Here is a 26,371-nt window from a genome sequence, read left to right as displayed (position 1 = left end):
CAGTTAAAACCCATACTTTCTGCCATCAAAAAAAAAGAAGGGGGGGAAAGAGAGAAACTAAGATAACCAGAATTGTCATTTCATGTATTACTGTCAGAGATTGAAAGCCAGTCATCTTCCACTGCCTGGATTCATTTGGACATTTTTTAGTGCTATAATCACTGGCAGAAAAAGGCTTTGGAGGGAAAGTAGGAACATGGAAACCATTTACTGAAATGATGTGGTGTTATGGATACCCTGAAATCCTTCCCTCCCTGCAGTATCACGTGTGATCATTCATTTCTCCAGGATTGAGATCCCTGAGCCAGAACCGACCGAGGCGGACCGTCAGGCTCTCTGGAACGGCGACCAGCCGCTGGCAGCTGAGCTCCAGAGATTTCGGAAGGAATACGTTCAGCCGGTCCAACTCAGGTAAAACAACCGGCCAGCCAGAGCCGATGACATAGTTTAAAATAGGGCTGGACAGTTAATGTAAATATTAACAAAATTGCAATATCCAAATAGCGGCAGCTGTAGTTTTTAGATTAAAGTCAAATGTTTGACAGAACATTGTTTGAAATCAAGTGTTGTGGTGCTACGGAAACACCCTGGCCTGCAAATTGTTTGTTAGCTAAAGAGCCCTTATTTTAGTGCTTCCTCACTAATTATTGTAATCCACTCACCTTGCTTTTCCCTTCTGTACATCTCCATAAAGTCTTAGGGCTGGGCAAATTTGGCCAAAAATGTTATGATAATAAAATTGGATGATTTCAGTCAATATCAGAAATTATTTCAATATATATCAAATAGTTGTCTCCTCACTCATGACTGGGCATGCAACCAGACCTTTGTCTTTCTTGCTATATGATCTGTGTTGTAAATTGAATGATATTTCGTTTATCTTGAGGAAAAACATTGTGTAATAATTATTATTGTTGTTTTATTGCCCAGCCCTAATATGTCTATAAAAATAACCGAATGTTAATTTTGCGAGTTGAGGCAGTTAGTTGCTCTGACCTTGATGCCAGCCCATAATTCATTCATTTAAGCCTGCATGTTGTACAGTGTCTCAGGCTGGACTGTGAAAGGGCTGAAATCAGACTTTTCACCTGAATCTGCTGCTAAAGGAAGGTCATTTGCTGCTTTAATAAGGGCCGACTCTGTCTTATAAATTGCTGTAAAACCAGACAAGATTGCTCAGGAGATGTTTTCGTTCATTAGCTGGCTTAAAATAACCTTCTCTAAACCCTCAGATAAACCGTAGGAGTCTGTCTTTTATTTTCTAATGAGGTCTTTTTAAAATGTCATAAAAGACTCCTCGTTTTTGCCTTCCGTCCTCGTTTGGCTCTCTTACACTCTCCTGTTAAGGCCTGAATGTTCTCCCTGAGCCACGGCAGTACTTTTGTATTAGACTCCTTATCCTTATAAGGAGCAACAGAGTCAAGAATAGTCTGGCAGGTACTATTAAAAACGAAGAGCTGCTCAGAGTTAGACGGCACTTCTGCTGCAGTTAATGGCAAAACCTGCCTTAAAGAACCATGAAAACTCAACAGAAATAGTTAAAAACAAAAAGAGGTGCATGCTGGTTTAGGATGAGGTGTAAGTTCATGGAAAACTGGCAGATATGTACATTATATCCTTAACATTAGCATCACTTGGTGTGTTCCTGTAGGTGACTGCACAGATTGAACAAGATTAAATGATTCAAAAAGGTTTATATAATATTTCAGAGAACAAAAACACGGTTAAAGTGATTTATGGAAAGGTAATTATATAGTATACAGGATAAAATGAGGCAATAATTCAGAAAATGCTAAAAATGAAGTTGTTACTCAGCTTGGGTGGTCTGCACGTCAATAAGCAGAGTAAGAGGAGAGTAACCATTTATCTAGAAACAATGCCGTTTGACTTTGTTAGGACTCTGCACTTCAGACTACATTTCTTTTAGTGCGCTACGAGAAGAGCCGTGTTTATCCAGTTTTTAGAGATCAGAGAAATGAACAGTCAACACACACCAACGGCTGGTAAATTAAGACCGTGGCTAAAAAGTATTTGTGCCTGAAAGCAATTTTGCCAGCTAGAGACGCCACTGGTCCCGCTAGTCAACACCAGAAATACCAGCTGGACCCGCTCAGTGACCATCAAAGCCACATTCAGTTATTTTGTTCCCACATTTTATTAGTTTGATTAATAAATTAATAGTTTCTTTAATTAATTCTTTGTTCTACTTATGATAAATTTGCCTACTTTTTTTCTGCCACTATCACTGTGGGGCTCCATAATATTAGTAATTCTAAAAAAAAAAAATTGAGTTGTCAGTCGTTCAAAAGGCTGTTTATGCCATTATAATATTTTTTTCTGACCAGGTTAGACCTAATAGATTTAACTGGGAACTGGTTTCTGAAAAAAATCTTGATTTCTAGAGTTGTCATACATTCATTTATACAATTTCAGTGAAATTTGTTGAAATGCACAACCCTAGAAGAGACATTTGGCAGGTAGATGCCCTGATTCATATTTATTTCATTTATAAAAGTGGATTTTTTATTTTACATCAAATGCATTATGATTTGTGTACAATGTTGGAATTCACTTGCTGATATTTGCAAGTAAAAGCTAGCTGGACTGTGCAGGGTGCTGCGAAATGTGTGTTGGATATCTGCTGCATGTCTGTTCTGATACCGATGCGTCTGTCCTGCACAGGGTTCTCAACGTTTTCCGTCAGTGGGTTGAACATCATTTCTACGACTTTGAGAACGATCCAGAGCTGAGAAGTAAACTAGAGGAGTACATCACCAGCAAAATACAACTGCGAGGTCAGTTCTAGTACAGATATTTAGCTCTGCAGTGTTTTTGTTGTTACACACCTGGGTGACAAGTAGGTTGGGTGGTAAGAATTGATTAACGTCCAGTATTTACACAGTGAATCTTCAGTGAGTCAGATGTTTTGGTAAAAAGATGCTTCACAAAAGTAAAAGTGTTGTGGTCAAAATATTATATTGATGAAGAAGGATTTTGGTATGCATCAGACTTTTGGTGTGCATTCTGTTGAAAGTAAAACCTTGCATCTGCTTTTTACATCTTTACTTTCTTAGGCAAGTCCATGAGAAAGTGGGTGGAGTCCATCAACAAGATCATCAAGAGGAAGCTGCAGACGCAGTCCAACGGCGTCAGTCACAACATCACCTTCGAGAGCCCGCCCCCTCCCATCGAGTGGCACATCAGCAGAGCGGGGCAGGTGGACACCTTTGAACTCATGACCCTTCACCCCATAGAGATTGCCCGCCAGCTGACCCTGCTCGAGTCAGAGCTCTACAGGTGAGTTGCCCACCGCAGTGCCTTGATGCAGGGTGGGCACAAGCGAATTGTAGTGAGACCTTTTTTTTATAAAAAAAAAAACTCAATGTCACCATATAAAATGACCTTTTGTGACCTCTAGGACAACCAAAGGTTCATTAAACTACACAACTACAAACAAGAGACCTGGGCCATTCAGAAGATGTATGGTTTTCCTAGGTGTATTGATAGTAAGCCGGGGTATATTAACAATTTCCAGAACACAAGATAATTAAAAAACAAAAATTGTAACAAATTGTAATATTTAATCACTATTCTTGTAGAATTGCTTTATATATATAAAATTGGCACCCAGGTATTGTGATAATACTGATAGTATCAGGAGATGAGCATATTGTCCCGGCTCTGTTAATGAAGCAGGCTTGTCATTGCAAATTTGGTACTTCAAATCTTGGACCAGTTTCTGGAAATGTGGTCCTCCCTTCCTACAGTTGCGGGACTTGAAATATCGTCAGGGAAACCCACAGAGAAACTGTCTCCCCGCCCTCACTGACTGCTGTGACAGTGTCCTTGAGCAAAACACTTCTCAGCCAGTTGTTCCAGCTTGTAGCTGCTGAGTGGAGTAACAATAGAAAAGTGCAGCTGTAATTTGCAGTTCGCAAGTTTGAGTGTGAAACAGTGTGAAGCAGAGCTTTGCTGTATAAAGAACTTGCATCTTCTACAAACCTTTTATGGATACAATAAAAGTTTATAGAGCATTTCCCTGTGGGCCAAAGCGCGCATGTGTCATTGTTGCATAATCAAAGACAGATATTTGTTGTATGACATGATTTTACCAAGAATCGTCTGATTTTAATTGACAGTCCATGTCGACATGCAGGTTTTGTATGTTTTATTAGCAGCCCTTAGAAGCCGCCTCCATAACCCAAAGTCAAACAGAGATGAGTGCAGCTCAATGACAAACAAAACAAATGTCTTCCTAACGTACCTGCCAACCTGCCACCTTGTCAGGCACGGCTTACCTAGCCAAACATGTCTGGATGCAGGCCAAGGAAAGGTGGATATGTTTATATGCACACAGTACTCCAGTTAATGTACATAATCCTTTGAGGTAGTTGGATTAAAGTGGTTCATTGGTTTGGAAGTAACACATTTTCCCTTAATAACCCGGGTTTACGTGGATTTATTTGATTGTCAGGTTAGTTTAGTTTGGAGGATGTGATGTTTGAGATTCACTCTGAATTTCTGCATCAGATGATAAACGCTGATGCTTTTTACAACTGGGCTTTCTGTCAGTGCTGGCCAAAAGTGTGAGACACTTTCATGTCCTCCTGAGAGTAGAAAACTTTGTTTACATGGTCAAATAAATCGAAAAATGAGCAAAAATATCAGTGTATTAACCAGATTATGCTCACCCGGTAGATAATCAAGTGAAGACAGTCAGAATTAGAGTTAAGACATTTACATGGCATTTGGTTTCCGTGTTGTCCTCATCCGGTTAAGATCTGTATGTAATGCTGCCCGCTGCACATCCACAGAGCCGTCAGGCCATCTGAGCTGGTTGGCAGCGTCTGGACCAAAGAGGACAAGGAGAAGAACTCGCCCAACTTGCTCCGCATGATCCGCCACACAACTAACCTCACACTGTGGTTTGAGAAGTGAGTGCCAACAGTTTAAGTGTTTTGTTGGCACACAGCTGCAGTCAAGTGCCAGTGATTCTTTTTAATGCAACCTCAGTTTACCCAGGTTAACCTTTGGAAGAATAGCCTACAGCAGTGAACGTTTAAGTTGTAAATGTGTGTGTCTGTGTGTGTGTGCCAGATGTATTGTAGAGGCAGAGAACCTGGATGAGAGGGTGGCGGTGTTCACGCGGGTCATCGAGATCCTGCAGGTTTTCCAGGAGCTCAACAACTTCAACGGAGTCCTGGAGGTGGTCAGCGCCATCAACTCTGTGCCGGTCTACAGGCTCGAACACACCGCTGAGGTAAAGTGAAACATGTCAGCCATCAGGAGAAACTACGACTGTGTGCACATCTTCCAAAAAGTAATATTTCAGCAATGGTGATGATATCACTATAACAGCACACTTTACTCATTTAAAAGCTCAAACGTGAAGATGCACAAGAAATACAGATTGTAAATTAAAAACGTTGTTACACAAGAATTAACATTTGAGAAAACTCTTCCATTTGATACTATGGTGTGTATGTTAGTCATTTAGTCTGAACAGTGTTGAGAGCATAATTTACGGCGAGATTGTCCTTGTTCTTTACCCGCAGGCGGTCCCAGAGAGGAAAAAGAAAATCCTGGAAGAAGCCAAGGAACTCAGCCAGGACCATTTTAAGAAATACCTGGCCAAACTCAAGTCAATAAACCCACCCTGTGTGCCTTTCTTTGGTAAGACGTCTGTGATGTTTCTACGAACAAAACACAGATGAACTCTATGTAGGGCTGGGTAGCACAACAAAGCCCTGTCTGTCACTGGATTCTGTTCATTTTAAGGCGTCATTATTTATTGCTAATCTTGAAAAGGTACTAGGGAATCCCGGAGTTTTCTAAATTACGGGATTTTGGGTGAAATAAATTGTCTCATCCTGTTTTAGAAAAGCAAATCGTTTGTATAAATGATGCAAGAAAGTAGCCTTCACGCAAATAGTGAAAAATGTGTTCGGACTAAAAGGAAAAGTATTTACAAGCTCAGATCTGATTAATTGAACCCTCATGCACCCAGTATGTAACATTAAAAAGACGGTGTATGGGCATTCTTCTCTTCTTTTGGTTTCACCTTTAATATCCAACACTTGCAAAATACAAAAACGCATTTTTCTTTGTCTTCATCTCATCCTCAGGTATCTATTTAACCAACATCCTGAAGACAGAGGAGGGGAACCCAGACTTCCTCAAGCGCCACGGCAAGGAGCTCATCAACTTCAGCAAGCGGAGGAAAGTGGCAGAAATCACAGGAGAGATCCAGCAGTACCAGAACCAGCCCTACTGCCTGAGAGTGGAGGCCGACATCAAGGTGAGGCCTCCACACCTGCACCTGGACTTAAGATTTATCATTTGTTCAAGGCGGGAGACAGTGTTAAAACTTCTCTTGGGACCTTTTTAAACACTTTGAAAATGTTCAGACAAGCCGTGCAAGCGAATCCTTTAGGCAGAAGATTTACAAGTTGACATCGAAGTAACAAATGATTCCCACAGGTGAGAGTCTGCGTTCTGGTTTCAGGGCCACCTTGCATACCTAGTCCTTTGTTGTTGTTTTTTAAATTTTATTTTATGTAATTCTTTTTGTGCAGTTTCCCACAAATGTTGTCTGTGTAGGTGACTCATCTCCGTTCACAAATAACACCCTGTTTCCTTCTGATGCAAAAAGCCAAAGCAAACAAAGAAACCTGTTTGAAGCAACTTGATAAAAAAAAACGGGTTTGTGGAATGGGACGGTATTGAATAACCTTTTAAGTTTGTTTGTTTGTTTGTTGATTTGTTTATGTGGGTCCCTGTTAGTCGCTACCGAGGAAGCAACTACTCTTCCTGGGGCCCACACAAGTAAACATTACATCACAACAACGTTACATCGCAAAACAAAACAATTATGCAAAAACTACTAAAAATAACGAATCAACATCAACAAACAGTAATCCATGTATAATCCGTAAAATATTCGATACATTTAAAAATAAAACAGTACCACTAAAAACAGTGTATATAGTGACTGAGAAAATCATGTAGTCTGATTTTATGTAGCAGAATGTGCCGGTTTTTTGAGCCATTTTGTATTTGTTTAAACTCTTTTTAAAAACAGTTTTCCGTGGTCAGTGTGTAATGTCCATAGTTTAAAAAAAAAAAAATTGACTTGCATTAGTTTTTAAGACGGGAAGTGAAAAACAACTTCTTGATTCATGCCTAGTATTAAATTTATTGCCATTTCTACAATATAAAAAGTGATGGCACAGAGAATTTGCTATTTTAGACAAAGTGTTTCTTTTAAAGTATTTGCTCTGTTATCTTTACTTCTTCTCTTTGTTGCATTTTAGCATTTTTTTTTCACAGATCAATAGCCCCTAACCTCCAAATGTTCTCGTGTGTTTTGTCTCCCTCACACAGAGGTTCTTCGAGAACCTGAACCCGATGGGCAGCATGAGCGAGAACGAGTTTTCTGACTACCTGTTCAACAAGTCTCAGGAGATTGAGCCACGGAACTGCAAGCAGCCTCCCCGATTTGTGAGTGACTCCATCACCGTGTTTGCACTGTGGTGACGGTCTTGTTGCTCTGTTTTAGTTTGGTTTCCACGTTGTCGGGGTCCTGTGTTACTCCCAAATATGGTTCTCGTGCAGATTAGAGTGACAAATGCATTCCTTGTATCCTCAGTCATTATTATAATCAGGAGGACTAAATTTACTTGTATTTCTGTGTTAAATTTAGCTTTTCTAAAGCAGTACTGTTAGCAGTGTTCATTTTGTTGCTGGGGTGCCGCACCACAGCCGAATAAATACAGAGGAGACAGTTGTCCAGATACTGAAAGTAGGCAGAGCTGCCACTGGCCTGGGAGGAGCATGATTAAATAAAGACTCCATCACTTATCCTTGAAATGCAGTGTGCTTACAAATCAATTAAGATGGGAAATTACCAAAAGTCACCATACAAATTATTAAATTAATTTTGTAATTTCTGTAGGAGTGGTTGTTAAAGCTGCAGGAGACAACTTCACGTGTTGGCAGGTTGAAACTTGGGCACACAGGGTGAATCTACAAGGTTATAGAAGAATGGATGCCCTTTTTTATTGCACCCTCACTCTGGGAATTTCAGTAGTAAGGCAGATGTATTTTTTGCTAAAATTTGCATATTGCAGCTTTAATAATCTGACTTAAATGGGGAACAGACCAGATGATATAACACCTGCTGCATTTCATCATCTAGCCCGACGTCCGCAGGTCACTGTGGAGGACAGATCAAGAAAGTAACGGTCTGACCATCGAGAGTACATGTTGTCCGACCATCATCCATGAATGTTACGTTTGAACACCTGATGCTGAAAATGTATCGCTCACAAAATCGTGCCAAAGTCGGCCTCAGTTTGAGTCGTCTGACCCCATCAGGATCAAGTGGTCTGTTATGTTTTATGAGGTCTTAGCCAGCGATGGACACAGTGCAAAACCCCAGAGATGACTTGAGTCAGTGTGTAGAAGCTCCCGGTCGGATTTGACTCCACTGCAAGTGAAAGTTGCTCAGTCACATTTTTAGTTGAGTTAAAGTACTGGCTTTTAAAAAACACTACAAAAGTACATTTTATTTTTAACCTCAATGCAATGCTGTATTCTTTTCACATACAGCGTGTGGCCAGTTGCATTTTAGAAAAGGAAAAATTTCAACAGCTGACTTCAAAGCTATGCTGAAAAATAAAGAGTAAAGACGAGCTTCATAGAAATGTGGTGGAGTTAAAAAAAAAAAAAAAACAACAAAAAACAAATACTCAAGTAAAGTACAGATACTTGAAAAATGTACTTAAGTACAGTACAGTCAGTAAATGCACTTTTCTGCTTTCCATCTCTGATATTAAACTTTGAAAAAAGACGACATAAAACCGTCAGATTTCAGTGTGCAGTTTGATGTGATGAGAGACTCAAGTCATTTCAGGGATAAAGCGAAGAATGCTCACTAACGCTGCCTCTCCTCTCCTCTCCTTCTCCAGCCCAGGAAGACCCCGTACACGCTCAAATCCCCGGGGGTCCGGCCTGTGCGCACGTCTACCTCTGGCACCCTGAAGGGCCACCCCGTCCCCCTGGAGAGGGAACCGCCTCACAAGATCACCTTCCGGAGTATCGCCGAGACCGAGCCGGAGACGCCGGCGTCGGCCTCGGTGCCCACGTCTCCCAACACCCCGACCCCTCCCCAGTCGGCGTCCTCGGACCTCAGCTCGGTCTTCATGGACCACGACCTGAGCAACTCCTACGGCGGTACGTTCAGCCGACCCCCGGTCCCTGACCCGCTCACAGGTTTTCTGGAACATCACCGAATTTTGAGGGTTACTCCGGACAGAGTCAAACGGAAAGTCAGGGAATTTGATCAACTCTGTCAAAGCTGGGGAATGTCAAAGCAATTATTCACTCTACATGAATGTAATAGAATGTATTGAATTCAGTTCAATTCAATTAGCCTTTATTGTCTCCAAGGAGAAATTTGTCTTGGGCACCAAGAGACAGCGTTATACATAAATACAAAACAAGTAGTGGAGTTTAAAGCGTCATCAGTACCTCTACCTCTATTGTAAACAAATTGGTGAGGATCTAAAAGATGTTCTACCTTCTCACATAATTTACCCACCATGATACGCTCTAATGATTTCATTACTAGTGATGTCAATGATACTGGTCTGAAATCATTGTTTTCCTTTGGACAGGATTTTTTAGCGACAGTTTTTTACCACTTAGTTTACAAATTCCACTGCAGTAGATGGAGATTTTAAGCTGTAGTGGAAACCAGATTCTTCAGTCAAAAATCTTAACAAATCAGTCATCAATAACGCTTTTGGGTCGTAAAAGCAACTTTTATTTGAATTATTTGATTATGACAAAATCATGTACTTTTTACATGTTTTCAGTGCATGTCTGGAAAATCTCAAAACTTTATCGACTGTTTCTAGGCCTTTCAAAGGAAATTGAGAGAAAAAAAAAACATCTTTTTAAAGTGGAAAAAAAAACATGATTCAAATTGAGCTACACAGATGCATAGTTGCTCACAAACATTTTTAATGTGCATAAACAACGTGCAAAAGTAAAGCCGCCTCTGTCTCTTTGAATTTCACAGGAAGTAACTCCATATTTGCTCCAGTTCTTCTACCACCATCAAGTGAGTGGATTTATTTGTGTTTATTTCATTTATAGTTGATCAGTTGTTCATTTAATAATTCACCTTTTTGTCTATGCCAACTTAAAGCATGACAACAGGAAGTTCTTATAGTGTTTGTTGACACGGTCTGTTGTAAGTGTTTGAGCAAGGTGAAGTTTATAAGATCTTCCAAACATAATTTTGTTTTTTCTTCCCTGTCAGAGTTCCAGTCTGTGTCGTGCGGCAGCCTCCACCAGCTTGGAGAGGAGCTGCTGAAGCCGCCTCCTCTGCCCCCCCGGAGGAAAGACGCGCTGTCGGAGGCCAAGGTAAGAGCACGTCATCATTTCCCCCCATTATACACATTATTACTCAACATTACCGCAGTTTGATTACACATGAAGTGCAGGTTCAGGGTTGTTTGCTGGAAGGGACGTCTGCCTGGGAGCCAAGTGTTTCTAGTAAATGTGTCAGTGACGTTATGTTACCGAATTACTGAAAAATGCATTTCCATTGCAATAATCGGCTTTAGGATAGTTCTCAAATGGAAAGTAAAAGTGTCTCAGAGTAGGCAAGATAAAATATATTGTTGTCTCTCATGGAATTAAATTTGCGGAGGGAGGTTTAATTCCTATGCTGTAAGTCCAACTGAAACCAAATTACAACAAATCACCCCATGTTAAGAAATTACTCTGATTTGCCTTTGTATATTAAAAAAAAACAAACAAACTAAAACTTGTGAAAAAATAAAGTTAATGGTTATCCATCTAACTTGGAAATCGAGGGCTCCATTTTTTCCTGAGTGTCGTTTATTGTGAGAAATGATTCAATATAGAGCTAATTTGCCGCTAAGGGAAATATTGCTGCACACGTTTTTTTTTTTGGTGGGCATTTTTCCAGGTTTGACACCTTGGTGAGTGAAATGTTGTCAGGTGGTCAGAAATTCTGAGTTGAAAAAGATGAAATGAACGCAGCAGAGTCGTGTTCACACAACCAGCAGGTGTCCTAAAGAGTGACTGTGTCATGCACGGAGGCGCGCACATCTCCTGCTGCCTTGTACTGATCGGTGTGTGTGTGTGTTTAGTCAAACACACAACTGAAACCGCTGTGTGTGTTTGTGTGTGTCAGCTGAGCTCCAGGTGCGACAGCCCCCCTGCCATCCCGCCAAGACTCCCCCCTCCTCTGCCCAGGATCCAGCCCAGGGCTCCCGTCTACAACGGCCCCATCGACGGCCCCCTGCCCAGCCCCCCTCCTCCGCCGCCGCGGGACCCTCTGCCCGACACGCCGCCCCCGGTGCCCCAGCGCCCGCCGGAGATCTTCATCAACTACCCCCTCAACCTGCAGCCGTCCCCCGTGGGCCGCTTCCACTGGGACTTCGGCAGCTCGCCCAGCTCGCCAAACACCCCTCCCAGCACGCCGTCGCCTCGCGTGCCCCGGCGGAGCTGCCCCCTCAGCGCCAGCCAGAACAGCCTGTGCCCGCTGCCCGTGGCGATGCCCGTGCCCATCACGGCGCCGCCTGTCCCGCCCCGCCACAACTCCAGCCCGCAGCTCCCCCAACTCCCACCAAAGACATACAAAAGGGAGCTGCTGCAGCCGCCGCTACAAGGCCTCTCATTGGTGGAAAACACCGACAGCAGCCAGTGAGGCGGCACCTTTTCCACTTGTTTTTTTTTTTGTTTGTTTTTTTTTAAATCACGAACACCTCGGTGATCTTGAAATGCAAACTTCAAACCCGTGACCTGCAAACTATGAGCTCCAATACAGTGGACGTTGTCATGATCAAAGCTACTGATCAGAAAGAATAACACTGCTCCTCCCCCCCCCTCCCCTCCCCTCTCGCCCCCAGCACTCCAGCTCCTCCCACTCATCCTCTGCATTGACCAATCACACCCTGCCATGCCTCTCAGGGGATCAGTAGCTCCGCCTTCATTCTAAAACCCTCTGTGCCAATGAGAAACCCACACCGGTGTGCCAGCTAACAAACAAGGAGCGCCAAGACACTGTTTGAGTGCGTGTGTGTGTGTGTGTGTGTGTGCGCGCGTGCGTGTGTGTATAAATGCTTCACTGTGTTTCTCCTGTTGAGAGTGCACACTCTACGGAGGAGCAGGACCTTGTGCTCCCCGATAATAGTTCTCACCCCCGACACCTTTACTTACGGGACAATGCTTTACCCCACGTACCCCCGGCTCCGCCCCACAGGGCAGGGGAATTCTGGGAGTGTTGGACTTTGTAGCCTCAAGCGTCCGTGTTTCTGCGAGCGCCGACATCACGGTTCACCACATGGGTCCTGCTGCAGCTCACAGACCTGACTCACACTGTTGAAGACCTCTCTTCTCCTCAGCCCTCATCTTAGAAATAACTAAAAAGCTCTTTTGGCGGTGGGTTCTTGTGTGAGAAGCAGGCATGAATAGACATTTCTCTTGAGTACTTCACTTGTTTTTTTCCTACGTACCGAGAAAAAAAAAATGTGGCCAAAGTCTTATTTTATGCAGGGGGATAAGGGATTTGCTTTTTTTTTTTTTTTTTTTTTTAAGAACAGACATGACATTAAAAAAAACAAAACAAAAGGAGGCAAAGGAAGTTCATTGGCCAGTGCGACACTGAATTCCCCTCCCCCTTTTATCTCTCAACTGTGCACTGTGACTGTATAGAAGTGAGTTGAACTGTCTGGCTGTTTTGTGCGCAGACAGGACTCTCCATAGCCACACGCTCCACTTCAAACGTTGCCTTTAAAAATCCAACAGCAGTGACCTCTGACTCTGGGCTCCAGGCCTCGCGGCGCCGGAGGGAAAAGGGAGACGAGACAAAACGAGAAAAAAAAAGAGTCTACACTCCATTTGCACATCAAACTTGAGCGAAGTCAGCAGGTTGGAGGATTCAATTCACTATTAAGTCTCCCGCGACGGAGAAAACTCTGCCACGATATCAAACTGCTCCGACCCGGGAGGAAAACGACGGGAGGAAAGAAAGACGGGCCACAGAGGAGTCGGGGGGCGAAGTCGACCCCGTTTTTCTATCTCAGACTCTTCAATAAGCCAAGATGATGTCTTAAATCATCCCCTTAAAGACGTGCGCTGCTGTCCAACACTGTGCTCTTCTCCAATAGCCCCAGTACCAACTCTTCTTCATTGGTATGGAAACTCAGCACTGGTAGCACGCAACCCCCCCCACACACCCCCACCAAAGCCTGGGACAAAGGGACAGCTCCCCCCAGTGGCTGCTCCAAAAACCTAAAACCCATGAAAAAAGAGGAACATGTTAACCTGAGTTCTTTTCTATCTATCTCTTTCTCTTTCTCTCTCTCTCTTACTCTCTCTCTCTCTCTGCTCGAAACACCTTTTTTCACTTTGGAAAGACTGAAATAATCCATGCATCATGCTCAGATGTGCCTTTTATTTTGTTTTCTACTTTACAGAATAAGCAAATGGTGTCTAAAATGCTAAAAAATAAAGTTGCCTATGTAATGTTTAGAACAAAGCTATACACTACGAAATTGTACATGTTTGTGGATACTGTGTATATATAACATGTATACACTAACTAAATAATTTGTATAAAGTGACTCTTTTTTTTTTTTTTTTTTTTTTTTTCTGTTGTATTGTACCTTCATCCGCATCTGTTCGGTCAAATATTGCCTAACAATCCAATGCTGCTCCAGTCAGATTTAAAAAAACAACAAAAAAAACAACAAAAAAAACAAAAAACAAAAAAAAAAACAACAACAGGTCACTGTCACTAACTTACTCACAGACAATCCCCAGTTTAAACACTGGGACTATTAACTGAGGAAAGCCATTTTTTTCTTCCCTGCCCCTTAGCTGTTTTAAAGCAATGAGAGTATACAGTTCAATATGCCAAGCACTTACTTAGACGTGTGCTTCACTTTGTACATCCTACTAATTGCCTTTTGATCGTCTCGTTTTCAAGGACTTTCGAATGCTAATACTCATTAAACAGAGGTTGGAGTTGTTTTAAGGTTTGCAATTTGAGTGTATGTGTATATATATATATCTATACGTCTCTATAGATATATGTATGTCATGTGATCTGATGAGCATAGTGAAGAATTGGACATTTTCTGAGAACACACTTTGTGCACTTTAGGCTGTACTGTTGAAGAGCCGCAGTCGATGTAGGTCATGTTTGTAAATGCAATGCATTCTGGCAATGGTCCTATGCTACTGTTCAAACTCACTTTCTACATGGATCAGGGCGGTAAAACACACTAGTCTACCACTTCATCCCCCACCCCTCGTCCCCCCCGCCCTCCATCCCATCAATCGCACGTTCATACAAATTAAAAACACCTTAAAACGTCTGTGGAGATCTTCAGAGGCGTTCACGTCACTTTTGCGCCGCACGCCGGTCCTCGCCTCGCTCGTCTTCTCGCTGTGTTTCGTGCAGCCGAGGGCGAGCGGCGCCACCGTGATGATGGACGGCTTCTGATGAGACCAGAGACGAGGGAGCAAGCGGGGGCTGTGAACAGGACTTTTTTTTTTTTTTTTCCTTCTTGAGAACTGAAGTGAAATCGCGTCACTGTCTTTGCTCATCTTCTGTCCGTTTCCTTGATCATCATAAATTTCCCAAGAAGTCAGTATTGGTGGGGTTATTTTTCCAAGTTTTCCATTTTTGTTTTCCTTTCTTTCTTTTTTTTTTTTTTTAATTTTTGTTTTTGTTTTTGTAACCCCAGCCCTACAGAATAACACAGATTAGATTTCCCTCCGTGGCACTGTAACAGCTTGATCCAGCAGTCGGTTTATTTGATGGTATGTGGCCTTTTAACTGTGCTTTGTATTAATGGTCTTGATGAGATTAATAAATCACCCAGTCTTATTTTGTACTGAACTACTCATTTCTCCCGTCTGATTTCTTCATGTTATTATTCAACAGCTGTGTTTTTTTTGCAGGCATAAGAAGCATTCGGAAAGGAATTTGATCATTTCAAAGCCTTGAAGGGGAATCATTAAATCATTTTCCATATTGTGATATTAATAATGTGAGGAGTAAGATTCAGATGTTTAACAAAATATGTAGCACCAACCAAACTCGTATAATCCAGACAAGACACTAAGTTGTGTGTCTTGTGTGTGACATTTTCAAATGGGGAAATGTAATTACTTCTATTATTATTTTAGTATTAATGTACCCAGTCTCTAGAGGATATCTGTTTTCATTCAGTCCACACGGTTGCATCCCAAATTTGTTTTTTTTTTTTTGTTTGTTTGTTTTTATGGGCATAACCCCATTCTGGAGCCTCATTCATCAAACCATGCTTTGAATTTATCCTTGTTTCGTTTGTGCAGTCGACAAAGAATACAAGAAACAAAGAAAAATGATATCTACAGCATTCATACTTTGAAAAGTGATGCGAAAATAGTTTCAGTTTTGACAGAAAATGGACTAAAGTCGATGTCACAAGTTTGTGTGGTCTTTGTTTCATTGTAAAAATGTAGTGAAGAGTTTCGTGTCCAAATGGTAGAAGCTCAAAAGCTGGTTTTGATATTTCAGAATATGTTTATAAATCACAACTTGTGTCAGTTTTCAAGAGATGAGTCCTCTAGTCCTGTGGGCTGACGGCGTCCATCACACAGTGCTGCAGGGCCCCTCGCTGTCCTCGCTCTCGTCCCACAATCCCCCGCTGCCCATGGCTGCTGCGGCGTGGTTGCCTCGCTGCTGAGCCAGTCCTGGTCTGAGGGGAGGAGAGAGAGAGTTCACACACCATGAACACACACTGATCACTCAGCAAGTCATATCCTGCTGCTGAGACACAGGCAGGATTAGAAAAATGTGCAGTGGTGTTAGGAAAACTGATCATCAGGGAGCCAGCAGGGCTGTAAATCACAAGTTTCAACATGATACAATATTATATCAGTTCTTCTTACAATGATACGATATTTTCTGATATCACAAAGTCACCTACGATACGATTTCGATTCAATTCAGGGGCCTCCGATCGATACGAGACGATAAACAGATGCCAATTCAACACAATTGGTCACATTACAACACTGTGTTTCTGTTTTAGGTGCTCGGCCAGGTTTGTTTCATTTTCCGAATATTTTTCGAATCCCACGCTGTTTGCATACAGCGTGGGATTTGTCAGTTGATTCATCTTTTCTCTGAAATCCAAACAATTTCCACATCGCTGATTTATTCCCGAGAGGCGAGTAAATAATCCTTATTGTCTTGGCTGCTGGCTGCATTGATTGATTGATTGATTTTCTTTTATTTGAGTGTCATGCTTCAATTTCAGAAGCCCAGCCCATATGGACTTACAAGACACTGTTGTACACATTACAAACCATGCTCAAACATACAACAGCAACAACAACAACAACAAAATACGCATTAGAATAAATCAGGAGTACAAAGTCAAATCCAAATCCAGGCACTTCCAAAATATCTGCCCCTCAGGTTGTGCATTAATTAAACAAAATGTGCTGCCTTCTGTTCCAGGCCTTAGAAATAAAATTTGCAGTCTTAAATACTTCAGCATTAAAGAGCCATTTCAGTTTCTGGCCATCATCTACCCAGAATAGTTCAGGTTGTATCTGCCTGGCATTGGCACTGTTTGCACATTTAGGACAGAAACAGTGACACAGACCTGCTGTGGGACTTTCAAAATAAAGGCGTGTCCCTAAGATGGCGATATGGGTCGATATTCTCACTTTGTATCGATTATATTGGATCATTGATCATTAGTTCCTCCTGTTTGTCTTGTATATGCACTGATAATAACTACATAAATCAAGTTCATCGTACGTCGCTGCATCACCTTCGTGCCTTCCTGAAGTTGCTCACCTGAGATTTTCCCTGCAGTGGTTGAAACTCTGAAAAGTTTGCCGCGCCGGCGCCTGAATCGGGATGAAGCCTTGTCTGCTGTCCTTCTCTGGCGCTGCGTCCGCCTGGTTATTCAAAAAATACAAATACACAGATTAGCAGCATAAATCAGAGAAAAACAGTGCAGGTCTATCAGGAACAGTACGGCTGGGCTGACGTCCGATAAGACCGAATATCACAATACACAGTATATCACGATATTTATGGCTATTTGTGATATTTTCTACACTGACCTCCCGACCCACCTACTGATAATTTAATATTTCTGTCAGTCGGTGCAATTCTTAAACATCTGGTAGGAAAACTTATTTTTATTTTTGGCATTCTTGGCACGAAAACAGCTCTTTGATTTAACATTGAATTCGTTTTTCATATTTATTTAGTTTTGTTTAACTTCTATTTTGATTTTTTTTTTTTTACTGAATTTTGATTACACCACATGACAACTTTGATCAAAGTGCAGTTTGTCGACATAAAACATTTAGTTTAGGAAGTTCTAGAAGAATTTAGAATAAAACAATGAATGAAATGAAACTAAAATACTGTAATAACCTTGAATATCGTGATACTTTGAGGAGACAGCCAATAATATCTGGACAGAGAATTCACGATATTTCACAAGTGTCCCTTACAGTCGACAGGCTGGTAGAAACATGATAAGACACTTTATGAGACATTTTTTACACTTGCCTGCTGTTGTGAATGACATACAAGCAAACCATTATTATTATTTTTCACACAAAACTACGGCCTTGGATGAACATCTCATCATCTTAGTGCTTGTGTTATGTATTATGTAAATACCAGTTTGGACGGGTCGTCCCAGATGGGCCGGAAGGCACTTTTCGGATGGAGAGGAGGCGATCCTTTCCTGATGCTGACCAGCCTCTTGCCGTAGGAGCTGACGAGGCAGGGGGTCGGCCCGTCCACGCACAGCCCTGTGGGATTTCTGAGAGGAGGGTGGGGGGTCAGCCTGGGGATCTGCCACCTCAGACACACAGTCCTCTCTCGGGGGGCGTCCCGCTGCTGCTGCTGCTGCTGCTGCTGGTTGTACGAGGGTTTCAAAAGCACCGGCACCTGGCTGTCCTCCTCCTCATCCTCCCCGCTGTTGCTGCCCATCGCCCCGGTGCGCAGGGTCCCGTCGGGGCTGCAGGAGGTCACGGAGGAGTAGTCGAAGGCCGAGGTGTCATCGGGGTCTGTCTCACAGTCCTCGGGGTTGTGGTTCATGTGAGGCGCCTCCAGCTCGTTCACCCCCTTCCCGGTGGGCTGGCTGTAGGTGCCCTGGCCTGAGTCGCTGTTCTCGCCCCATCCCGGAGCGTCAGGGGAGAGCAGGGAGCGGTATGTGTGGCCGCAGTCTTGGGACGGCTGGTTCTGGGCGGCTCGGTCCCTCCCGCAGCCCCTCCTCCTCACCGGGCTGCAGGACCAGCACTCCAGATGCATCCTGCTGCAGCCGCCGGTCCCGTTGGTGAGGGTGGCCGCCTGCTGGTCCTCTCTGTGGAAAGAGGAGAGGGGGCAGGGTTACCATACTGGGACTGTCCCATCAGCAGGAGCACAGGGGTGGCAGTCACCCAAAAAATAAGAAAAGAAACCGAAATAGAGCCTGACACTGATACTGAAGCCAATACTGATGTTGATATTTGGCGGTTAATTAAACACTGGAGTCTGCTGGACAAACCACTGATAACACTGCTTTTAAAATAGCTCACACACTTTTTACTGTAATATGCATTTTTTTTTTTTTTTTTTTTTGCATATCAGTCTACATACATGCCACTACCGATATATCTGTGATGAGCTAATATCTACCAATAATATCAGCCCAGGCAATATATGTCCGTCTGGTCTACACTGAAATAACAATAATCAAAAAGGACATACAGAGAACTAAACACAGACTCCACAATTAATGTAGTGAGCTTTACAAAATTATTAGTCACCAAATTTCTTTCATTTCTTTTATTTTTTCAGGAAAAAACACTTGTCTTGGCAGTATCATTAGTTGAGGGTGAACACTGTTTTGCCTGCCTTGCTGTGTGAGGCCAGCAGAGGGCGACACTCAGTACTCGAGTTGAGGGGGGATGAGGGTGGATGGCATCCCCCCTGAAATAAAAACGGTCAAAATCATCCACCCTGTAAAACTGCCATCCTCCCTTTTCATTAAGTGAAAAAAATTGACCATCCCCCCTGAATTTTTTTTTTACAACTCGACTAGTGGCGACACTCACCTCTGAGCGGCAGAGCTGGTCTCCTCCCTGAGAGGCTGAGCCTCCCTGGTTTGCCCGACTTGGCTTCTGGCACAACAGTTTGCAGAGGATCCACTGGCAACAGCATCAGAGCAGCTGCCATGTATATGAAGAAGAAACGAGGGGTGAGTGTAGCATCCCGCAACGTAGAACTCAGTTTGGGAGTTGTTCTTGTTCTTGTTCCTTGTTTATCTGTTTCTTTTGCATATTTTATCTACAGTGGCCTCCATGTCATTTCTAGTCCTGTTAAATCTCTTTTTAGAAATGTTAATTTTTATATTGTCATATCTGCCCAGGAACTACAGGTGGAAATTAGCAACTGTTGCTATAACCTGGCCCAAGACATCTTTTCTTGTCTTATGTTTATTTGTGCATTGTCCCTGTTTCAAATAAATAAATTCCTATCCTATCCTAAACACAACGTTTGAACTCTGTTTTTTTTTTTTTGTGCTTTCAGAGCTGCTGTCATCAAAAATACATGCATAAAATATAAAAGTGGGACAAAAGATCATCCACTCATCAACTTAAAAATAAGTTTGCTAGACTGATCTATATCTAAATATGTAATATTATGCCATTATAATTAATAATATGATAGTTGCATTTTTTAGGAGGGTGGCTGCTCCAAAATCCTTACTTTGATGGATTTATATTGTTTTCCAGTTAGAGATAAATCAGATATGTAGACTGAAACATCCCTAACAGATCAACATCGACTAAAGTGTTTATAGTTTGTAGTTGAACAGCAAACATCCAGTCGATGATGCGACAACCAAACGCTGCTCACGATGCTCTCACCTTTGTCCCGCTGCTGCCTCTTCTTCCTCCCATCGGACGTCCTCCTCCAGGATCACGTGGCAGCGGGTCAGGACGCCCCTCAGCGCCCGCTCGGTGCCCAGCAGCAGGCTGCAGTCCGGGTGCTCTTTGCCCGTCCACTGCAGGAGATTCTGGGCCAGGGAGATGAAGAGCTCGGTCATTTTGTCAGCAAAGAAATCCGGCTCCCTACTCTCCTTTAAAAAGCATCAACCTTGGTTTTGATTTTCTACCCTGAATTATTTTGTGGGTGTTTTTCCAAAAGTGGGCATCTCCTTGTGCAAAAACCTTTTCTCGTCTCTGCTTTCATAAATTCTCAGGAAGAGAGGGGGCTTTGGGAGGAAAATGTGAAACTGTACAACTTAACGTCCCTGTTCTCACCAGGGGACAGGGAGAGACGGGCTTCACACACACACACGACACAAGAGATCACACACACCCCATGCTGTCATCTGTTGGCTGCACATACATTTGCAAAATAGCTGCTCTATTGCATCTCGCACATTTTCTCTCACATTTCCAGCTCTCTAGCCCCTTGTATCAATAAGGACTGTTAATGCACTTCAGTGTCATATGATAAGACTTTTTGTGCACTGTGTTTCAATAAATTGTGGAAATTTTAAAATAGACTCTTCTATTAAATAAATAAGTGCTCAGCCTGTCAGCCAATTCATATCATATAACATGTTGTATATCTTATTACCCAGGTGATATGTGGCACGTTGGAGTTTAAACTCTATTTTATTCCAGCACAGATGTTAAAATCATCTAGTTTGATTTTGGCTTCAGGAGTATAGGCGGCCCCTGTGTCACATTTTGTCAAAGGGGCCCAGAGCTTCTCGATGCCCCCCTGCAAACAGGACGTCCTGCAGCTGATGACTCACCTGAATATGACTAAGGTAGCTGTGTATGCGGGAGACGGGTGCCAACAGCAACGACAGCAGTTTCATTTCCTCTCTCTCCATCTGACCGCTCTGGAAATCAGAGAGAAAACACGGCTAGCGACTCATTTGCAGGCATCTGCCGCTGAGAGAACGTTAATATATCACATATTTACCTGCATTTTTTGAGTTTTGTCAGGAACATTGAGTCTGTTGAACTCCAGTGAGAGGAACGACGCCAGGGTGGTTGTGTATCCGAGGTACATATCTGAAAAAGTTGTCTGCGGGGACCAAATCAGATTAATTTACTTATCAGCACCTTCAGGAATCACCGGGATAAACTGCAAGAATGTCAAATTTAAAAAGTATAATTACATCGTTTTGGCCAATGAGCTGCACCAGGATGTCTCCAACCAGGGACTTCCAGTGTTCAGCAGAGAGCCGCTCCTGCAGGGTGTTCCTAAACAGCAGGTGGCGCTGCAGCAGCTGCTCCACAAACTTCAGATAGGACTGACTGGATCACAGCACAAAGCAAAGAAACACCACCAGTTTAACAACAGCATCACACCACAGCTAGATTTACACTGGAGCACAAAATCTCTCAAATTCACTCTTTCATTCTAGGGCATTTCATTGGCTTTTCATCCAAATACTTAAGTTTAAGAACTTATACTCAACTGTTGGTGCAATAAGGGAGAAATTACAAAAGTTAGAAAAGTTACAAAAAATGTGATTTTTCTCTCTCTCTGTGTGTGTCTGTTTACTGTATGAGCTTCTCAGGACTCACTATGGCTCCATGTTCATCTGGTGAGCCGGCGGCGTCTTGTATTTGTCGTAAAGCTGGTTCAAGGTTGACACGTAGTCCCACTCCGATTGGAGAAGCTGCATCGCCACCTGATGTCGGGCATCTGCACGAAAAAAGAGACATTAAGCTGCATGGATGTGTCTTAGATAATAACAGGAATTTGTTTGTTTGATACCAATTTCACCTCTGTGCCTCCACTGGTTCGGTTCCAGTGGGTAGCATTTTGTGTTAGCTTAGCATAAATACATGAAGTCTATGGGAGTCATTAGCCTAGCTCCATCAAAGTGAAAAAATAAGCCTTACAGCGGCTCCGAAGCTGTCTTATTCACAGAGGGTGTCAACTGTTTATGAAATTCATGTCTTGGGATTTTTTTTGGCAAATTAGTTGTTTTAGAGGAAATCAGATGGTGAAACTGTAACCCCTGAACACATGTATCCCTCCGCCGATCGCCGTAATCCGCACATCACTGAAGGTAGAAGAAGATCCGGCACAAATTAACTAATTCTAAGACGTCTATTTCAAATCCAGGATATATTGTGTAAGTAAGACAGTTTCAGAGCCGCTGTAAGGTTTATTTTTTTCACTTTTACAGAGCCAGGCTAACGACTCCCATTGACCTCAAGTGTTTATGCTAAGTTAACACAAAATGCTACCCATAGGAACTGAACCACTGGACGCACAGAGGAGAAAACGGTATCGAGCATCTTGTCTCAGTCTGGGTAAATCAGAAAAAAGAGCATTTTGCCCAAAACGTTGGACTATTCCTTTAAATGACAAAAAGCACAAGACGGCAGTGCTGCGAGCTCACCTGTGCCCTCACACAGCCCGGCCTTCAGACCCTGCAGGTAACAGTGGAGGAGGATTTTGCCCCTTGAGAGGCAGGCGGGTCGCCCGGAGGAACAGTCGCACCGGCTCCTCTCACCAGCAGGCTCCCCTGGATCACTGCCATCATGCAGCGTGACAGACAGCGAAATGTGCATGTGCCATCAGTTTTCACAGGGCCCTCCGTTATAAATACATTTTACACACGATGGTGCGCTGTGATATTCACAACCCTGAGACCGCCGGCTCTTTAGAGGAAGGAAAGGTGTGAAGGTTTTGATTCCTCCTCAGGTCTTAAATGGAGTTGGAGGTTAAATGTGCTTATGGAGAGACAACATGAAAACAATCAATTATTGGCCATTTCATAATAATGTAAATACCACAGGAAATGGATTTCTGTAGCAACATCCTTGTCTCCTTGCTGCATCTAAAATCATTATTCCTCAGATTTGGACGCCACACACAGGAGAGCATTCAGGAGATATTTCAATGTGGGAAACATATACATCTGATAAATCCAACACCATGTAAATGCAGGGTTATATACATTACATACACTTATTTAGATATGACTACTGTTACTGTTTGATGTCATGATATATTTGTGTTCGTCTTAGTTTGTCAACCCTTTATCTAGACACATTATTGACTGTATGCCATGTTTGTGTTCTGTGTACATTATTTGTTCACTTCATTATTTTTATGTATTTTTAATTGTGCAAAATAAAACTGGCTAACTAACTAACACACAGTATCCACGCCAAATCTGAAAGTAATTTAAGTCCTCCTGAGCTTTTGTCAGCTTTTTCTTTTCTCAGGCTTGTCTGTCTTACAAGAGGTGCAACAGCCACCAGTAGCACACCAGTGTGTTTGGGTGCGGCTTGTGTATTCTCCGGTTTGTCTTACATTGTGTACAAAAGCTGCTCCAGTCTCCTGTGGCCAGAACTGCAAGCTACGTGTGAAGGGGAAACTATAGGTGCAGCCCAGCTGGCAGCTAATATGGTATGAGAAATAGTCAGTAAAAAAAATGTAAAGTGTGCATGCAGTGCAGTGTGCCGGCTAAAACGTTAATAGAGACTGAAATTGTCCTGTAATACGAGGAAACACCAGCACTGATGATACCATTTGTTTACAGTAATTCTACAAAAGTATCACAGTTTAACAAAGATTTTATGATGGGTATAAACAATCTTTAAAGGACCATTCAAGTGATTTTCACCCAATTTATTTCAATTGACCCACATTTCACATTGCAACAAACCATTTTGCAAATCATGCGTTGGTACTTAAGACTTAAATGTGAATTTTTGGTTGAAACACCCATCTTATAATGATCTGCCTCTAGGCCAAACAAAGTCGTCACCATTCATAAACCATGGAGCTGATAATCAGCTGTGAAATACAAATATTTCCCTGGGGGACTATTTATTTATTTTTCTGATTCCGAGTCATCAAAACACAACAGTGCTGCTGCTTTTAGGAAAACTAATGTGAAGGACTTTATTATGGTGATGGAGTACAGGTGTGAAGAAAGTTTGAAGTCCAGTGGCTGGATAAATGGGAGGAAACATGATATTAATGTTACTTTAAACATGAAAAATCACTTGTACGGCACTTGAAGACAGTCTGGGTGTGTACTGTGGAGACGTGGTTGCACTGCTATTTAGAGGATGGTGCTTATAGTTTGTGCTGCACTCTCTATCCGCTCTGTTCTTACCTTTCTCTCTGTTTGGACGTGGCCGAGGCTTTTCCATCCTGCTGAGGTCTCTGTCTGTTGTTGCTGTACAGCTGCAGGATCTGGCAGCGCATCACGCCAAGCTCCTCCTGCGGGGTAACAGAGCATCGTCCCACAGTTTATTTCTTATTGTCTAAAACAAAATAAAAGGTGTAAGAATTGTCATTTTACACTGTCTATTCCGAGCCCAGTGTAGGTTTTCCAAAGGTTTCTCTGTTCCTGTGGCTCTGGCTGGTTGCATTTTTTCCTCTTTTTCTGTGAGACGTGATTATCAAACATGTCAACACAACATGGAGCCGCGCTTTCCACACGACTGATCTGTCCCCTCACCCGTAAAGACTCGACCAGAGCCTCCAGGCGAAGGGCTTTCTTCTGACAGCTCCTCCTGTTCTCCTCCAGCTCCTCCCTCAGGTAAGTGTCTCCATGCTGGATTTGGTTCAGCTCCAGCAGGGCCGTGGAGAACCCAATCTTCAGCTCCGAGACCATGCATTGTAGCTGGGAAGACCGCAAGAGCAAAACATCAGTCATAAAGACAAGAGGCAAATACACCAACTTGTGCACTCCTTAATATGTGTTGCACTCACTGTAAGCTGCTATAGATAAAATTATGAGTCATATTTAAAAAGCAAATGGAAGAGAAAGCACTGTTGCACATCAGAGGAAACTTTGGGAGTTTAATGTTGAACTGTCCCTTTAACGGTGCCAGGCTAGATAACGAGGAAAGGTATACCTTAGAGATTTCAGTGACGAGCTCTCCCTCTTGAGGCTTCATGACCTATCCAGCGAGAAACACAAACAAGGCTGTCTGCAAACACTCGGGGGTTAATGAGCACACACCGTGCTGAAGTGACAGCTTTGGTTTGAGACGAGAAGACAAAAAGCAAAAAGCACAGGAGTTGGGTTTGGTAACTCCACCCGGCAGAGGGAAGCAGCTTCACCTGTGTGTTCACTCTGCAGCAGCGGATAGTGTGTCACACAAAGCACAAAGCAGACGAGTCAGCCTCCTTTCTCTGAGGTGAACTCCAACATTAACCTCTTCCTCACCAAAAAGGCACACAAACTAAAATCAACACCTGAACATCACATGCTTTGACTAGAACGGTTATATTTTCAATCAAAACTGCAAATTCTACACATATTTGTCAGGTTATCAACACATTTTAGGCTCCGATAGCACAAGAGAGGCAAGAAAGACATGTTGAAATGTGTTTTAGTCACTTTCAGGCTTGTGTGTTTGTTTGTTTCTACTACCTGCTCTGTTGTTGCCCCTGCCAGCAGCCCCTCTGTTGAGGAAGTGGCAAGCCAGCCAAAGAGCTCAACTCTGCAGGGGAAACGGCTGCTGGAGCCAAGATCCCTCCTTATACGTCTAATGACAGAAGGACAGGGACAGGCTGGATCAGCAAAAATGAGTAAAAAGGCAGAAAGAGATAGCAAATTCAAACCTAAAAACAAAAATAAACCAAATAAAATCAATAATTAAATGATAAACATCAATAAAATCATCTTCATTGGAGTGGAAATGTTAGAAATCACATTTTTTATTGTGCAAGCTGCATGTCTATGCTGTGCACTTAAATATAGATAAATATAAAAATTAGAAACACTTGCCTCCAAGGTGATGAATTCAGAAGTGATCAAAAATCCCATAATCATAAAAAAAAGATCAAGATAGAGATAGAAAACAGGTAAAAGACACCAGACTCACCTTGATTAAATGGTCAGTATCTCCGGCCCAGACATTTGAAGGGATGCAGTGCAGTCCGGAGTGTCATAATCCTTCATTTTCTGCCTCATAATTTCATTGATTCGCGGTGTGGAGCGCGGCGGCAGCAGCCTCGTGTTGGGCGGTGCGGCGCGTTGGGCGGATCAGCAGAGGAACAGATGTCCCGCCGCCCGGAGCCCCCGCCGCTCCGCCGCGTCAGCCGGGAGACACACGGGTACATGTGGGGATCATTCTCTGTCAGCTTTTACACCTCTACCTGCTCCATTTGTGTTTTTTAATCACAACAATGACTCTCATCCCATTAAAGTCAATGGTGCACTTACAAAAAGGAAACAAGAAGCTTTTTTTAATTTTTATTTATTTATTTATTTAATATGGTACAACTATTTTTCATGCAAAAACACAC

General features: G+C 42.7%; 2 protein-coding genes across 4 annotated transcripts in view; one reads left to right on the top strand and one right to left on the bottom strand.

The window, feature by feature from the left end:
- Positions 1 to 14,358, top strand: part of sos2 (son of sevenless homolog 2 (Drosophila)) — a 44,083-nt gene extending 29,725 nt beyond the window's left edge. Inside the window, exons 12-24 of one of the 2 annotated variants that reach the window (XR_003930370.1) lie at positions 289 to 411; positions 2,683 to 2,795; positions 3,075 to 3,297; positions 4,815 to 4,934; positions 5,098 to 5,260; positions 5,556 to 5,673; positions 6,126 to 6,298; positions 7,384 to 7,500; positions 8,970 to 9,234; positions 10,085 to 10,126; positions 10,328 to 10,431; positions 11,231 to 14,099; positions 14,130 to 14,358. Coding sequence is in view for 1 of the 2 variants with exons in the window: in XM_030082136.1 (XP_029937996.1) it covers positions 289 to 411; positions 2,683 to 2,795; positions 3,075 to 3,297; positions 4,815 to 4,934; positions 5,098 to 5,260; positions 5,556 to 5,673; positions 6,126 to 6,298; positions 7,384 to 7,500; positions 8,970 to 9,234; positions 10,085 to 10,126; positions 10,328 to 10,431; positions 11,231 to 11,746 (2,077 nt within the window). In the remaining variant the exon portion in view is untranslated. Of the gene's footprint in view, positions 1 to 288; positions 412 to 2,682; positions 2,796 to 3,074; positions 3,298 to 4,814; positions 4,935 to 5,097; positions 5,261 to 5,555; positions 5,674 to 6,125; positions 6,299 to 7,383; positions 7,501 to 8,969; positions 9,235 to 10,084; positions 10,127 to 10,327; positions 10,432 to 11,230 lie in introns of both variants that reach the window. The other variant, XM_030082136.1, reaches the window with a different exon arrangement.
- A 1,051-nt stretch (positions 14,359 to 15,409) lies between these two features.
- On the bottom strand, positions 15,410 to 26,018 carry LOC115353913 (uncharacterized). Of its 2 annotated transcripts, XM_030044030.1 has the most exons (15): positions 25,948 to 26,018; positions 25,494 to 25,608; positions 24,973 to 25,017; positions 24,573 to 24,737; positions 24,225 to 24,331; positions 22,494 to 22,627; positions 21,667 to 21,787; positions 21,255 to 21,393; positions 21,056 to 21,160; positions 20,883 to 20,972; positions 19,984 to 20,132; positions 19,168 to 19,281; positions 17,747 to 18,434; positions 16,904 to 17,007; positions 15,410 to 15,791 (listed from the first exon to the last, which is right to left on the bottom strand). In XM_030044030.1, the coding sequence occupies exons 3-15, from the start codon at positions 25,012 to 25,014 to the stop codon at positions 15,686 to 15,688; spliced, it is 2,064 nt and encodes a 687-aa protein (XP_029899890.1). In that variant the 5' UTR covers positions 25,015 to 25,017; positions 25,494 to 25,608; positions 25,948 to 26,018; the 3' UTR covers positions 15,410 to 15,685. The 2 variants fall into 2 exon arrangements, with proteins under 2 accessions (XP_029899890.1, XP_029899891.1); XM_030044031.1 differs by lacking the exons at positions 25,494 to 25,608; positions 25,948 to 26,018 and having other exon boundaries at positions 24,973 to 25,179.
- Positions 26,019 to 26,371: the final 353 nt, after the last annotated feature.

The sequence above is a fragment of the Myripristis murdjan genome, chromosome 22 (assembly GCF_902150065.1).
Source record: "Myripristis murdjan chromosome 22, fMyrMur1.1, whole genome shotgun sequence".
Taxonomy (NCBI): Eukaryota; Metazoa; Chordata; class Actinopteri; order Holocentriformes; family Holocentridae; genus Myripristis; species Myripristis murdjan.
Note: the sequence above shows the minus strand (reverse complement) of the source record. Positions and strands in the feature narration are given on the sequence as shown.

Bases quoted from the DNA above. Each gene is read 5' to 3' on its own strand.
- LOC115353913 (XM_030044030.1), bottom strand. From the start codon at position 25,014: ATGAAGCCTCAAGAGGGAGAGCTCGTCACTGAAATCTCTAAG. The intron at 21,788-22,493 runs GTGAGCTCGCAG...TTTTTCGTGCAG, and splicing joins CGGGCTGTGTGAGGGCACAG to ATGCCCGACATCAGGTGGCG. The intron at 21,394-21,666 runs GTGAGTCCTGAG...GCTGTGATCCAG, and splicing joins CAGATGAACATGGAGCCATA to TCAGTCCTATCTGAAGTTTG.